The sequence below is a fragment of the Dipodomys ordii genome, unplaced genomic scaffold, assembly GCF_000151885.1.
Source record: "Dipodomys ordii isolate 6190 unplaced genomic scaffold, Dord_2.0 Scaffold57, whole genome shotgun sequence".
Classification (NCBI taxonomy): Eukaryota; Metazoa; Chordata; class Mammalia; order Rodentia; family Heteromyidae; genus Dipodomys; species Dipodomys ordii.
This window is the reverse complement of record NW_012267273.1, coordinates 1,172,347-1,189,293: the sequence shown is the minus strand read 5'-3', so window position 1 is coordinate 1,189,293 and position 16,947 is coordinate 1,172,347. Positions and strand designations below refer to the sequence as shown.

The window sequence follows — 16,947 nt, the reverse complement described above, 5'->3', positions numbered from 1 at the left end:
CTATGTTTATTGCAGCATTATTTACCATAGCTAAGATATGGAACCAACCCAGATGCCCCTCAGTAGATGAATGGATCAAGAAAATGTGATGCATATATATACACATACATATGATGTATATATATATATATATATACACACACACACACACACACACACACACACACACACAATCGAATTCTATGCCTCCATCAAAAAGAATGACATTGCCCCATATGTTAGGAAATGGAAAGACTTGGAAAAAATTATATTAAGTGATGTAAGCCAGACCCAAAGAAATATAGGTACCAAGGTTTCCCTTATTTGCAATAACCAGTAATGTCTGAGACAAGCAGAAATGGTCAGATAAGTTGATGTTAAGCGAAATGAACCCCAAGATAAGGGTTCAAATGTTTTTTTTTCTTTCTTGCGATTGTTTCTAACATATTTATAAGATGATTTTTTTGTTGTTTTGTATGTCCCTCCCCATGATATAACCCCTGTTTCCATTGTATTTAATGTTGGTATAATTTGTGGGGGGGAAGGAAAAAAAACAGTTGTTTAAATAGGGATATAGGTGGACCCATTGCAACAATGAGATGTACAAGACATTATGTCGAAAAATGAACTTTACAACTTTGGCCTGGGGGGGGGGAGTGGGTGGGGAAGATGGGAAGGGAAACAAAGATAAGAAATGTACTCATTACCTTGCCCATGTACTTGTAACCCCTCTGACCAGCAGCAGCAATATTTCCTGGGATCTTTTTACAAACATATGTCCTTGGGTCCCATCCCAGAATAACTGAATCAAAAACTGAATTTTCACCCAACAATGCATATTTTAACAAGTCCTCCAGGCTTTTTTAAAACGCATATTGATTTTCGAGAAATGACTCTTTAGGATTTTGAGTTCTGAGATCAAGCTTGAACAAGTTAAAATTAAATTTCAAAAAATTTAGATTAGAAAATTCCTTCATGTGTTATTTTTTGTCCCTGCCTTTATATATGTATGTGCATATTATATATACAGATACACATATATGCATATATATGTTTTTTATTTATTCATATATTTACCATGTTTCCCTAAAATATTAAGGATTTGCTGGCTAAAATACAACAGCATGCCAACAGTTGTAAGAATTCATTTAATATTGTCTCCCAATTACTTCCCAAAATACTGTACATTTTCCTATTTGATTCTTCATTTCAGTTTTATAAAGAATTATTTTCTTACCTTCATTTTGCAAATAGGAAAACTGAAGTGCAAAGTCAAACACATACACAAGGGTAGAAAGTTCTGTTTTGGAATTTGGAATCCTCCATCAGTTCATTGTACTACTTCTTGAAAATAACGTACATAGGCAGCAGTGAACAGATGAACATCTGCTTATATGACACCATGAGTTCAATTCCAAGAATTGAAAATAAATTAAATAGGCAAAAAATGGAAAATAAAGGGGAAAGACACATGTATGATCTGTTTTCCAGAGTTTTATATAGCTGTTAAACATGACCTGTGAATTTGCCTCTGGCACCAATACATAGGAAAAAGGATGAACAGCAAGGTTTATAATCACTAAGCTGTGGAAACAAACCAATTTCCTATGAGACTATTGTGGTTTAAAAGAAATATTTCATGTGATTGTGTCCTTTGAAATTTGGCCTAATGGTTTCAATGTATATTCACATATTTGTTTATATAATCATTTTCTGTTATTTATTGCACACTCTGCTGATAGCTGAGGGAAAGAAAATTGGAAACATAATCCATGCCCTGGAGACTACCAGGATTTGGGTAAAACAATGGTATATCACCTTTGACCTTTGCTGATATTGTCTTTGAGGCCATAGGCAGAAATGCACAGGCCATGATGGGAGATGAGACAATGCATAAAGGAAGAATTCCAAAGGAATACATTGCTGCTGATGAAATAGAAACACCCTCAATTTCTATGACTTGACTTTGCCTTCTCTATAGTCTATATCTGCAATCCAAGGCTGCCTTGAAGAAGAACTGGGGTCTGAGATTCTGCAGGTTCCTTGTTTTCTTTGGAGATTATGTGTCTGTAGCAATAAAAGACATGAAAGTGGTGGGAAGAGTCAAAGTTAGTTGGTTTCAATAATACATACACAACCTCCTGAATTTCCAGTCAAAGATCACTCTTCTTCCTCTGTCAATAACCCCTAAGAGTGTCACCAATGTTTAAAAATTTCTTGTTCTCCTCTTTTACCCATTCTAATGTTTCTAATAGGTGACATAGTTGACATGCTTTGGATAAGTGGGTAGCTTATTAACAACAGAAATGTATTTCTCACAGTTCAAGTTTAAACGTTTAAGATGGATGTGCAGCAAATTCAGTGTATGGGGAGGGCTCAGCTCCTAATTCATAGACAATTCTTCCAGCACCCTGAAGGATTGCTCTTGGCATTTAAGGTCACAATACCTTTCATGTGAATCTGCCCTCATGACTTAACCATCTTCTCATATTTGAGCCAAAATTTGAATATTTGGGGGACTAAGACTTTAACATGCTAATTTGAGGAGTAAAATACAAACCTTCAGACCATAAGAAGCAAAAATCTTTTGCCCCAAGGAGTCACAGCTTTGGCTATTAGATGGGAGCAATACAAATGAATGATAGCAGCCCTGGCCTATAGATTAAGACAGAAGTTGCTTTGACCACCTACACCCTTGATTTCTATTTCTAAGTGAACTCAGAAGGTATGAATGTTTTTTATGCTTATGCTCAGTGTATTCAAATAAACCACATGAGTTATGTAACACTTGTAATTGGAAATAATATGTCTTATATCCAACTTTTCTACATTAATTTGATGAGAAAAGAGAGCAAACTCATTGAAAAATCTGGGTATTGCTTTTGAATTATTCCCAACTGTTATAATATAGTGGAGACTGAAAACTGTATTGAAGGAAAAAAGTGTAAGTTTTGGCTCTTTTCACTTAGAGAGCTGTTCTCTAGCTGTATCCTAAATAATATTCCAGGGAGTTCTGCAACGATGTCAAGCGTCGAGTTTCCTAAGCGAGAGCAGTCCTATTTACACCTCTCTCTCCTCTTTCTCTTGTAGTCACAGCAGAAGTGTATCGTGATCTTTGCTCTTGTCTGCTGCTTTGCTATTCTCGTGGCATTGATATTTTCAGCGGTGGACATCATGGGAGAGGATGAGGATGGACTCTCAGAAAAAAATTGTCAAAATAAATGTCGGTAAGAGGTAACAAACAAAAATTATCTTTTAGGGTGGGTGAGAAAGTCAGAAAGAGCCCTAGCTGGTAAGGAGAAAAATATCATAAACACAACTGATCATGAGGTGAAGTTGAAGCATCAATGTTCTTCTTTTTAAATGAACAGTGATCCATTTCACTTGATGATTGGGACAAATTTTATACAGAGGAGTAGTCAGCAAAGTGAGTTATTTTTTTAAATAGTCTTCATTTCTAGAGACCTGTGTATGCAGTTTTGATTTCTCCATTTAGCCTGGCAAAAACAAGTGCCCGGTAGACAGAGAATATTGTGCTAGTTGTTAAATCAAATGGAAGTTAATATACAAATCTCAAATTTGTAATTTTAGGTAGGAATTATGATGGGTGTGCCTGTGATTTCAGCAATCAGGAAGCAGAGAATCAGGAGGATTATAAGTTCAAGGCCTGCCTGGTGTACATACCAAGGCACAGTCTTAAAACAGTGAAACAAAACTATTAGCAAGCTTATCTAAGAGAAGCCAGGTGCCCCAGTTTAGCCTTTAGTTTGTTCTTAACAGTATGTTTAAAAGTTTTACCAGCAGCTTTGTATTTATGAATAATCATGTGCTACATAACAACTTTTTGGTCAATTGGTTTCATAAGAGACCCATAAAATAATATTGTATGATAATATTGTAGTCAGGTTATCCACAAAGACAATATCCATCAAGGATGTATATCTCAGAACGTGTCTACATCTTTAAGTGACCCCAGACTATATTATGTCTGTATTATCTATTAAGTGCTATCTTTTCATTCTGTTCTGGACTGGCAGAATTATCCCAGGTTGATTTCAACCCCGTAAAGCTCCTCTTTCAACTCTTCCCTGATATGTGACTTACTTTTTAGGCTAGGGAAAGATATAGAAAAGTAACAGGAAGAGATAGATACGTAAGAGATGTATTTTTATATGAATTACTGCAAAGTTGAATTAAGGCCACACAATTATGGCAGCACTTGTGAATTAGAGCTTATGATGGATGTAAATTGTGATTTTTCCTCCTGAGGAAACTATTAGTCTAGGTGTGCATCTTTTTAGCTTAAAATAAAAATTTGGTAAAGTTTTTATACTGGAGGTTTTGCCTTGAGGTTGAATGTTCTAGCACAGAACAAATGTCCTGAAAAACATCTGAGTTTTGTTTTTTGTTGTTGTTGTTTTTTTGGGGGGTTGGGGGTTTCTGTTTTTGTTTTTGTGTTTGCCAGTGATCCATTATAATCTTGTTACCAGGCAATAAGTATATACAGAATAAAGTATGCAGAAAGAAGTCAGCATGCACTTTGAATTTTATTCTCTCCTATAAAAAAATGTGCTCTGTAAATATATTCAGGTCCCAAACTACATGTAAGAGAAAAATTGTTCTGGGATTATAAGGAAAGAAGCAGAATAACAACATATTGCTATCATTTCCTCCTGATATTATTTATTGTATATCAAATATAAATGTCCCCATGGACAGGGGATCAATGATTGATATTTATTGAATGGAAACATGTGCGTACCTCTTTCACCTTATTTTATATTAAAAACTTATAAGTACTTTAAATACAAACCCCAGCACCTGGAAGACATTTCACATAAGTTAAGCTATAAAATATTCATTAAGACAAAATACACAGGACTTTTTAACCTCTATTACTAGATATTTGAAATGTCAACAGAAAGGAAAGCTTTAGAATTATATTTTGTTTTGCTTGGGAGAAATAAATGTTTACTTCAACATTTAAGTTGTGCAACTAGAATTTAGGTTTGTATATTTCTCTATTTCAGTCAATAACCAAATTCTGATGAGTCAATGCTCCTGTTTTATCTTCCATTTAGAAAATACATTGTAGCTACCATGCATTCTCCTGTTTGTTTCTGATGGTCGATGGAAGCACTACTTCATTTACTAGATTTCACCCTTGTATGCAGCCATCGTTTTCCATAATTTTCACAATCTTGGATTTTCCTCTCCCAGCAGCCTTTTCCCCATATGCCCTGTTGTTTCTGTTCTACATTTGCAGCCACCTCACTGCTTCTGTATGTCTGCCCTGCACTGCCATCTGACTTCCTCCCCCAAATGTTTTCTGCTTCTCCTTCTTTCTCCAATGCATGGGAATAGCAGATGCAGGAAGAGAAGGCCAGGTATCTGTGATGCCTTATTCTCCAGTCTACTTCCCACATCTGTTTGGATCATTTTTTTCATATATGTTTTTATTGTAAAAGTACTGTACAGAGGGGTTACAGTTACATGAATAGGGTAATGAGTACATTTCCTATTGAGCATTGTAACCTCCTCCTTTGTTTTTCCCCTACCATCCCCTACCACCACCCCAACTCCTCCCTCCCCCCCCCACCGAAATTGTAAAGTTCATTTTCAGTATAGTGTCTTGTACATCTCATTGTTAAAATGGGTCAACATGTATCCTTATTTAAGCATTTTGTTATATCCCTTCCCTTTCCCAAATTATAAAAGTGTATAACAAGATGCAGAACACCAGAATCATATACAGAGAAAACAGGGGTTATACCGTGGGGGAAGAACATACAAAAGAAACAAAAGAATCACATAGTGCATTATAAGTACATTAAAAAACCCTGTCTTGGGGTTTATTTCACTTAACATCATCTTACATGGTCATATGTACAGAGTTTTATTTGCAATAACTAGTACATGTCTGGATCATTCTCATTTTAATTGATAAAATTTTCTTACAGCATCTACTCTACTCTCTCTGTCATCACAGGTAACATTATTTTCTCATCTCAGGACTTTCTTCTTGCCTTTTGTGTCTGGATAATAAACTTCTCAACTATCAGTCCCATCCTTTGCCAATGTCCTGGGTAATTTGCAACTGTATTATCCAACTCCTCACTATTTAAACACCTCAGATCAATAAAATTTAACATTCACTGCATTTTTGTGCTCACCTTCAATCAAACACATTCAATTCCAGGTTAAACTACCACAGTGATGGCCATCGACTTTAGGAGAGTCTTAATTCAAATCTGTGTTCTACCCATTTTCTATTAACTTGGGCAATATGTCTCTCTCTCTTCCTTTTGTTCTCTCTCTGCCTTCCTTTTGTCCTTTCTCTTTCTCTCCCTTTCTTCCTTCTTTTTCCCTTCTTTCTTTGCTTCCTTCGTTCCTTCGTTCCTTCCTTCCTTCCTTCCTCCTCTTCTTTCTTTTTCAGTCCTTTCTTTATTAATCTTTTTTCTTTTTTAGTCTTTTTTCCTTTCTTCTTTTCTTCCTTTCCCTCCCTTCTTCCCTTTTTTTTTCTTTTCTTTCTTTCTTGTGCTGGTCTTGGGGCTTGAACTCAGGGTCTAGGTACTGTTTCTGACCATTTTTGCTCAATGCTAATGCTCTACCACTTAAGCACAGCTCTACTTCTGGCATTTTGGCAGTTAGAGATAAGAGTCTCTTTGACTTTCCTTCCCAGACTGACTTTGAATTGTGATCCTCAGTTCTCAGCCTCCTGATTAGCTAAGATTATGGCCATATGCCACCACAGCCTGGCAAATAGAATATCATGACTGATTAGTCAGAAGAAATGTATTTGGATTTCTCTGATTAGTTTATTAGAAATAGTAGTCTAACTTTATAGGCCCAAGATAGTAACTACAACTACAAATTAAGATTTTTTCCCTACCCTGGGCATGCTGCTGTAAGCTATTGATCAGAGTTCTGTTTTTTAAATATGTGTTTACTTATGGTCTTGCCTCACCCGTTTGTAAATCTAATCTTCAGTTCCCTGCGCCACCCTCTTTATTGTCAGCCTCTTTTTGTTCTAATTTTCTTTCTTTCTCTTTCTCTTCTCTTTTTGTTTTCTGCTACAAAGTTTTGATTTAGGGTTTCATGTTTGCTCATCTCTCTTGCTTGGTTAGTACTCTATCATTTGAGCCATACCTTAAGCCTAGCTTTTTGCTGATTAATTAGAGAAGAACTCTCTTGAACATTTCTTCCTGGGTTGGCTTTAAATCACATTCTTCTGGGTTTTATTATCCAGAGAAGCTAAAATTACAGGTGTGAACCACCAACACCCAGCTGTTTTCATTTTCTTTATCCATTTGCCAGACTATGTCTCCATGATTTCTACAGCATCAAGTCTGATCTTCCCCTCCGATCTTCTGATTTAAGCATGCTGACAATCTTAAACTGGTCCCACCCATCCTTCTCCTCAGAACATCCGTGGCCAATACTTTAACATTCATTAGCCCAACAGAGGTAGGTGAGTAAGTGACTGCTACTGTTTTTCAGTTCTAAGTGGGTAGCATTGTCCCTTGGAAGATTAAGGAGGCCTTTTAGAGACACTGAGGAAAAAATAGTACTGGTCTACAGGTACTCTCTAGTATATCAGGCTTCAATTTTATCTTTCTATAAAGAAGCCTACCTTCCTCTTGCTGCCCTGACCTACTAGAGTCCTTCTGAGACTTTACATTGAGGTAATACTCACTAGAGTGCATGCAGCTTAGCTTTCAGTACCTATTTACTTCACTTAAGTACATTTTTCTCTGTAGACTTTTCTCCTCCTGGCACCATTATCATAAACAGTGTTACAAACTCCATTCAATCTTTGTTGAGATCTGTTTCTTGGCAATTAAACTCCCTGTGGTCTGCACATTACTGAAAGTTGAAATAATACCAGCTTTTCTACAGTATGTCAGCATCTTTTCTTTGTTGTGACAGCCTCTCCCAAGCTGTCTCTGCCTGTGCACTCTTCTAAATATAGGACTTCAATTCATCTTATTTCTACTAACTAGCCACTCTATTCTCTGATAGATTCTCAATTTTAAACTTCCCTTTCTATGCTTCCTAGGCTTTTATAGCTTTCTAAATAATGTGTCTTCTTATTAAAAAGAAAAAAATAACTTCTTTGGAAAGGTTGGGGGAAGGGCACAGAACTCAAAGGAAAAGGGGGTGAAAGTACAGCAGTGGAGCTCACTGGACACTGATGAAAATGAACTATACAACTCCTGGATGGACACAGGAGGGAAGGACTGGGAGAAAGTGAGGGAAAAGAAGACACTGTAAAAAAGGACATGTACTTATGACCTGACCAATGTAATTGTAATCCCTCTGTAACTGTAATCACTTCTATCATAGCAATAAAGTAATTAATAAAAAGCTATGATCTGGTATTGTGTGTGTATGTGCACACACATCAACACTTGAATTCAAGACCTTGCACCCAGCTTTTTTGCTCATGGCTGGTTCTCTTTCAATTGAGCCATGCCTCCAGTCCAGCATTTGGCTAGATAAAAGGCTCATGGACTATTATACCTGACATCACCTTCAACCCCAGTCCCACTCTCCCCAATTGTTAGAATTACAGGCATGAACCACCAGCAACTGGACAGCTAGAATATTTTGCCTGCTTTGTTTTCTTTATTTTCATCTCATGTTTTGTTGCTGTATAGAGCACTAATAATAATGCTATTCACACTTACTATCATTTTTCATCCAAACATCAATTGTTTCAATATTTTCTCTAAAAGGATGTCCCTTTTTTAAGATATACCTTAAAAGCTCTTGCTATGTTTCCCAGACTGGTCCCAAACAAAGCCGTTGACCTACTTCAATCTCCCAACTAGCTGAGATGGCAGGTGCTTCCTGAAGGCTTTTATGTATCTGTTAACCATTTCCATTGGTAGAGAAACAAGGTCTTTTATCCTCAGAAAAACGTTTGCCTATTTCTTTGTCTTTGATATGGATTTCTGTGTACTTCCCACATTGTTGATTCCTTCTTAATTTTAATCCATATGTTATTTGATTACTTGAGAAAATGAAAGGTGAATCTCTACCTTCTCCTAGAACACTACCTATCAGTGAGGTCTAGGGTATTATTGGATAAATATAGAAAGCTTTACTCTGTCTTACATCCTGTGATGTGGCTATTTTATGATTTCTCAGTGTTCCCAGCAATCATTCCCTTCCATCCTTACAACCACATACTATAAAGTTGTTCTCATGTCCTGTCCCTAAACCAGTAAGGACCTTGTGACTTACTTCCAGATGCTACTCTTGTTCAGAACACTGGAGGTCATACAGAATCCCTCCCTTTCAATTTAGTCTCTGTTACTCTGTGCATATATTTCACACCCTTTGGAGCAACCTTTATTATTTGTGTGCTTTTTTCTTCAGCATATTACGTTCCTACTTATTAGAGACATTATTGCTCAAAAAGGTGCTTTCCAGCTGGGTAATGGTGGCTTACACCTGTAATCCTAGCTACTCAGGAGGCTGAGATCTGAGGATCACAGTTCAAACCCAGAACAGGCAGGAAAGTCTGTGAGACTCTTATCTCCAATTAAACACCAAAAAACCGGAAGTGGTGCTGTGGCTCAAGTGCTAGCCTTGAGCTGAAGAGCTGAGGGACAGCGCCCAGACCCAGAGTTCAAGCCCCATGATCAACACACACACACACACTCATGGTGCTTTTCGGTCCACAACTCTTGAAAAGTATACACCAACGCAGTCAACATCCTGCCCTTTCCTCTGCCTCCAGACAAATTCACATGACAGTATGGAAAGTAATTTAAAAAAAAAATCACATCCACACTCATCATCAAAAGAGTTTGGAAACCTAACTTAGCTGACAGCTTAAGCACTACATTCATCAGTGGATGGACACTTAGGCCCGATTCCACATCTTCCCTGCTGTGCATAGTAAATTGGTAAATATAGGAATGCGAACATCTCTTTGAAAAATGGAATCAGGGGAACTCGGAGAAAGATGGCAGAGGAGAAGCTGGAGGCTAAACAAGCTCTCGCATAGAAAACAGTTTTAGTGTTCCAGTGAACACTCCTAGGCTAGAGAATCTGTATTGTGCCATCACAATACAGAGAGTTTGGCCAGAGAAGAAAAATCCAGGCAAGTAGACAGATCTGAGCACTTGCCAGTGTCTGCAGCTGCAACAATGGCAGCTGCTTCAACAGCCACTATATCAACAGAGAGAGCCCGGAACAAAGGCACCAGATGCCTTGTGAGAGCAGATTTTACTTACCACCAGCAAGAATTGACAAGGGCCAGAAATCTTCATCCTGCTGATAGCAGACCAGGGACAGCCCACAAACCAGGAGCCTGGAATGAGTATACCGGAGACATCCTTACTCCTTCTCAAGAAGCAGTGGTGAAAAGGTAGCCCCACCCACACCACTGGAGAAGAACCCCTCTTTGATACTGAGAAAGGACTGGCCTAGCAGCTAGCTCCAATTCAGACCTTCAAAGAAAACAATAAGAGCCATTCAGCAGGTCACAGGAACCTGACCTCACCTGCATAGCTCAGCTCCAGGCAGGGGAAAGTTGCCTTTCCCAGGCAGAGAAAGCTCTGCCCCCAGAGGAGTGAATTCCTTTGCTGGGTAAACAGAGCCAGAGGCTGTCCCTCCCCACTGCAGCCTAGGCCCCCAGTCTCAGCAGTAGGAGGGGTAAAAGACAAACAATTGAAACTCAGTAAACATAAATCCTGAGAATGGCTCCAGGCTGGGCTTTGTCAGTGTCTCAGGATGTAACCCTCAGGGAAAAGCTACTGATTGCTGATAGGCCTACCCAAAACCTAGCCTCATCATTGCAACTCCAAGCTAGAGGAAACAGCCATTTCCCTCTCTCCCTCCCACTGAACTAGACTGGGAGGATCACAAAGTCGTGGATAATGCAGAGCATTTTTCTGCCTGCTCAAACAAACTGACTTAAACCAATCAAGCCACAGGAAAATCAAACACCACAAGCAAATCAGAAATTCCAGCAAGAGATTGGTTACAGACACAGGGGAGATACAAGATCTCCCCCCCCCCTCCAAAACACATCAAATAACTCATTTTTCTACCTAATTTTTGAAATTGTTTTATATTTTTTTCTTTCTTTCATAATTTTTACTTTAGTTGTGTGTGTGTATTTGATTTTTGTTTTTTGTTTTTTTAAATCTCTTTTAACCTTGTGGTCTTTTTTTTTTTTTGCATGATTTAATTTCTGTTCTGCTCATCGCCAGATAGATACCCATCATTGAATATTAGACCTTATCCTTCATAGTGTACATATGTAATTCAGAAATTGGTTACTCAATTCACAATCTCTTAGGCTTAACTTCTTTAATAGTACTGTTATTTCTTTATACCTATGTAATTTTTAAGTACTCCATTTTTAATTAATTGTTTTTATTTTTTATTTTTTCATTTTTTCCTTTTTATATCTCCTCCTCTCATCCTATCCTTTTCTTCTATCAGTATTATTCATTTATACGTACATAATTTTAAGTGTTTCATTTTTTAAATTTAAATTTGTGGGTTTTTTTTCTTTTTTTCTTGTTTATCTCTCTGCTTTCATTTTGTTCTATCCATTTCCTCTCTGAGATTAGGATTTGGTTAAATTCACTCTTTCCTTTTACCTCTCCACATACCTTTAACCCTATTTTTCCCCACAGTTCTCTCTAAACATATTAATTTCTGATCTGCTGAATCCCTCTTTGATGTTCTTAGCCCATTAATCCATAGTTATTTGATGTTGAATAGATTGTACCTGTTGAACTAGATTGTATCTCCAGCCATTTTGACTGTGCAACTACAGAACTCTGGTGGATGCTCACCTTAAAATAGTGGTCTAGGGGCTGGGAAGGTGGTTCAGTGGTAGAGTACTTGCCTTGCATGCCTGAGGCCCTGGGTTCGATTCCTCAGTACCACATAAGCAAAAAAAAAAGCCAGAAGTGGCGCTGTGTCTCAAGTGGTAGAGTGCTAGCCTTGAGCTGAAGAGCTGAGGGACAGGGCCCAGGCCCAGAGTTCAAGCCCCACGACCAGACCCAAAAATAAAAAAAAATAGTGTTCTAGCACGAAATAGTTAATACTTCCATATCAAATAGGCAGAACAAGCCAGAAAAACACAAGAAAAATGGCAAGTCCAAGTATCTCAACTCCCACTCATGATAATCATGTGACAGAACATTTAATGAATAATCTAGAGGAGAGTTCCCAAAAAGCTCCACAAACACTACTGGTAAATATGGTGAATGAAAAGATTGAAAGCTTGCAAAGGACTCAGTGTGAGCATGATAGGGAGCAAGACAAGGCTAACCAAAGATTAATACAGGAACTTCACGAGCATGTTGAGGCTAACCAAAAGTTATTACAGGAATCTCGTGAGTATGAGGAAGCTACTCAAAGCTTAATACAGGAATTGCATGAGCAGGGAGAGAACAGTCAAAGAGAAATATAGGGGCTGGGAAGGTGGCTCAGTGGTAGAGCTCTTGCCTTGCATCCATGAGGCCCTGGGTTCAATTCCTCAGCACCACATAAGCAAAAAGAGAAAAAACTGGAAGTGGCGCTGTGGCTCAAGTGATAGAGCTCTAGCCTTGAGCTGAAGAGCTGAGGGACAGCGCACAGGCCCAGAGTTCAGGCCCCACCACCGAACCAAAAAAAAAAGAGAGAGAAATATAGGCATTGCATGAGCATGAGGAAACTAATCAAAGAGTAATATGGGAATTGCTTGAGCGGGATGAGAATACAGAAAGATCAATAGAGACATTCATGGAATCCATAAACAGACAGCTGAAGGAATCCAGGGAGGCCATAAAGAGAATGCTGAATAGAGCCCATCAGGGGGAAAGGGAGTCCAACAAAACCATAACCAATCAACTAAAGGAACTGAACACCAAATTAAGGAAGTAAACAAGTCCATACAAGATCTAAAACAAAGCTCCAACACAGAATTTGATGCCATCAAATCTGACCAATTAGAAGGAAAGGAAATAAAAAACAAAGTAGAAAGTCTTAGATCATACAGAAGATCGAATCTCGGGGATTGAAGACAGCCTAGATATTATAGAGAAAGAATATACAACTACCTAAGACAAATCCAAGAAATATGATAGATCTATTCAACATTTAGAAGACACCATCAGAAGGTCTAATCTGAGGATAATAGATGTAGAGGAGCACCTAGAGACAGAAGTTAATGGTCTAGTAAATTTATTTAATAGGATCCTAGCAGAGAATTTCCCAAACATGCAAAAAGATAGGCCTATTCAGATACAAGAAGCTTTTAGAATCCCAAATAAACCAGACCAGAACAGGACATCCCACCACCACATTATAAGCCACACAGGATCAATTCAGACCAATGAAAGATCCTTAAAGCTGTCAAGGAGAAAAAAATCAATCACCTATAAAGGGAAAACAATCAGAATAACCTCAGATTTCTCAATAGAGACAATTAAAGCAAGAAGAGTGTGGAATGATATATGCCACGTCCTAAAGACAAACAACTATCAACCAAGAATACTGTACCCCACTAAACTCTCCTTCATAACAGAAGGCCAAATAAAAACCTTCCATAGCAAAGAAAAACTCAAACAATATATCTCCACCAAACCAGCCCTACAAAAGATATTTAAAGATGTCCTACACATAGAAAACCAACAAGACCACATTAAAGGCTAAGAAACCACACCCAAACTGAGAATCCAAGAACCATAGAAAGAACCCAGTTGTGACAGCCCCCAAGAAGGATAACATGGCAGGAATTAGCAAACACATCTCAGTCCTAACTCTCAATATTTATGGACTTAACTCTCCAATTAAGCAAGATAGACTGTTCTAGTTGGATTAAAAAGCATGACCTTCTATCTGCTGCCTTCAAGAGTCACACCTTGCCTATAAAAACAAACATATTCTGAAAGTGAAAGGCTGGAATAAAGTCTACCAAGCAAACGGCTCCCACGAACAGGCAGGAGTTGCAGTCCCATTATCAGATAAAATATACTTCAAATTAAAATTAGTGAGAAGCGATAGAGAATTTCATCGCATACTAATTAAGGGATCTGTCCTTCAGGATTATATTACAATTCTAAGTATCTATTCACCAAACAATGAAGCACCCAAATTCATCCAAGAAACACTACTTTCCCTCAAATCTCACATAAATCCAAAGACATTAATTGTTGGGGACTTTAGCATACAACTATCCCCACTAGATAGATCAACACGGCAAAAACTCAACAGAGAAACTGCAGATCTAAACAACTGCATAGATCAATTAGATTTAACAGACATCTACTGAATATTTTACCCAAAAGCATCAGAATACACATTCTTCTCAGCAGCACACAGAATATTTTCCAAAATAGACCACATTTTAGGTCACAAAGCAAACTTGTCCAAATTCAGGAACATTGAAGGTATGCCCTGCATTCTCTCTGACCACAAGGGAATAAAATTAGAACTCAACACCAAAAACCACCAAAGTAAGTCCTGTAACACATGGAGGCTGAACAACACACTGTTGAATCACCAGTGGGTCATGAAAGAGATTGGAAAGGAAATTCACATGTTCATGATATTCAACAAAAATGAACACACAAATTACCAGCTCCGGAAGTGGCGCTGTGGCTCAAGCAGTAGAGCACTCGCCTTGAGCTGAAGAGCGCAGGGACAGTGCCCAAGCCCAGAGTTCAAGCCCCATGACTGACAAGAAAAAAAAACAAAAGAAATACAAATTACCAGCTCCTCTGGGACACAACAAAGGCAGTACTCAGGGTCAAGTTTATAGCTCTGAGCTCCTACAACAACAAATTGAAGAGATCTGAAACCAACAATTTAATGAGACATCTGAACCACCTTGAAACAGAACAGCAAGCTAAACCACAACCTAGTGGATGGAAAGAACTAATTAAAAAAATCAGAATTAAACAAAAAAAAACATAGAAAGAATCAACAAAACAAAGAGTTGGTTCTTCGAAAAAATTAACAAAATTGAAAGACTCTTAGTAAATCTTATCAGAAAAAGAAGAGAACACACCCAAATAAACAGACTCAGAAATGAAAATGGAAACATCACCACAGAAACAACCAAGATTTAGAACATTATAAGAGAATACTTCTCAAAACTTAATGCTAATAAGTTTGAGAAGAAATGGACAATTTCCTAGCAAATATTGACATGCCGAAACTAAACCAAGATGAGTTAAACAAACTTAACAAACCCATATCAAGCACTGAAGTAGAAACAGCAATAAGCGATCTCCCATCTATGAAAAGCCCAGGAATGGATGGAAGTAGAGTGGAATACTACAAGGCCTTCAAAGCAGAACTCAGACCAATATTCCTCTAACTCTTCAATGAAATTGAAAGTGAAAGTTCATTACTGAACTCTTTCTATGAAGCCATCGTAACCTTCATCCCAAAACCAGGCAGGAACTCATCAAAGAAAGAGAACTATAGACTCATTTCTTTCATGAACATCAATGCAAAACTTCTCAACAATATTTTAGCCAATCAACTTCAACAATTCATAAAAAAACATACACTACGATCCAACAGGATTAATTTCAGAGAGCCAAAGCTGGTTCAATATACACAAACCAATTAATATAATTCATCACATCAACAAGAGCAAGGATAAGAACCACATGGTTATCTCAATAGATGCAGAAAAAGCATTTGACAAGGTCCAACACCCCTTTATGATGAATGCTCTGGAAAAACTAGGAATCCATGGAACATTACTCAACATAGTAAAGGCTGTATATGACAAATCCACAACCAGCATTATACATAATGGCGAAAAAGTAAAGCCATTTCCTCTAAACTCAGGAATGAGACAACAATGTCCACTCTCTCCACTTCTCTTCAATGTATCATTAGAATACCTAGCTACAGCAATAAGACAAGGTATAAACATAAAGGGGATCCAAATACTGAAAGCTGAAATAAAACTCTTCCTCTTAGCACATGATATGCTCTTGTATTTAAACGATCCAATGGACTCTACTTCCAAATTACTCGAGCTGATTCAAAACTTTGGCAAAAAAGCAGGGTATAAAATTAACCCTCAAAAATCAATGGCTATTCTGTATGCCAACAATGAGAAGAGTGTGGCTGAAATTAGGAAAGCAAGTATTTTGTAATAGCCCCACAAAAAATAAAATACCTAGGAATTAACTTAACTAAAGAAGTGAAGGACTTGCACGGTGAAAACTTTAAAAACCTGAAAAAAGAAATCAAAACAGAACTTAGGAAGTAGAAAAAACTCCCATGCTTCTGGATCAGAAGGATCGACCTCATGAAAATGGCAATACTTTCCAAGGCTATCTATAAATTCAATGTGATACCAATCAATAGAAGAAGCAATCCAAAAATTCATATGGAACAATAAAAGACACCATATAGCAAAAACGATGCTTAACAGAAAGAACAGTGCTGGAGTAACATCAATACCAAATTTCAAACTCTACTACAAAGCCATAGTAATCAAAACAGCTTGGTATTGGAACAAGAACAGACCTGAGAACAAATGAAATAGAAACGAAAACCCAGAAATGAACCTACAGACCTATAGCCATCTATTCTTCAATAAGGGAGATTTAAAAAAATAGAATGGAAGAAAGTTTCTTCAGTAAATGTTGCTGGCAAAATTGGTTAATTACCTGTAGAAAACTAAAGCTAGATCCTTAGATATCACCCTGCACTAGAATCAACTCCAAGTGGATCAGAGACCTTGGAGTCAAAGCAGACACCTTGAAAACATTACAGGAAGGAATAGGAGAAACCTTAGGTCTCCCTGGCAAAGGCCGAAATTTTCTTAATAAAGACACAGAAACACACAAAAAAAATCAAAGAAGGATGGACAAATGGGATTGCATGAAGCTTCGGAGCTTCTGCATGGCAAAGCACATAGCTAGCAAGATCAATAGAAAGCCCACGGATTGGGGGAAGATCTTCACTAGCCATACAACAGACAAG

At 37.7% G+C, this 16,947-nt stretch overlaps 1 protein-coding gene across 2 annotated transcripts in view; it reads left to right on the top strand.

The window, feature by feature from the left end:
- Positions 1-16,947, top strand: part of Pld5 (phospholipase D family, member 5) — a 358,742-nt gene that overhangs the window by 147,056 nt on the left and 194,739 nt on the right. The window contains exon 2 of one of the 2 annotated variants that reach the window (XM_013021774.1): positions 3,070-3,206. In XM_013021774.1, coding sequence (XP_012877228.1) covers positions 3,070-3,206 — 137 coding nt within the window. Of the gene's footprint in view, positions 1-3,069; positions 3,214-16,947 lie in introns of both variants that reach the window. The other variant, XM_013021775.1, reaches the window with a different exon arrangement.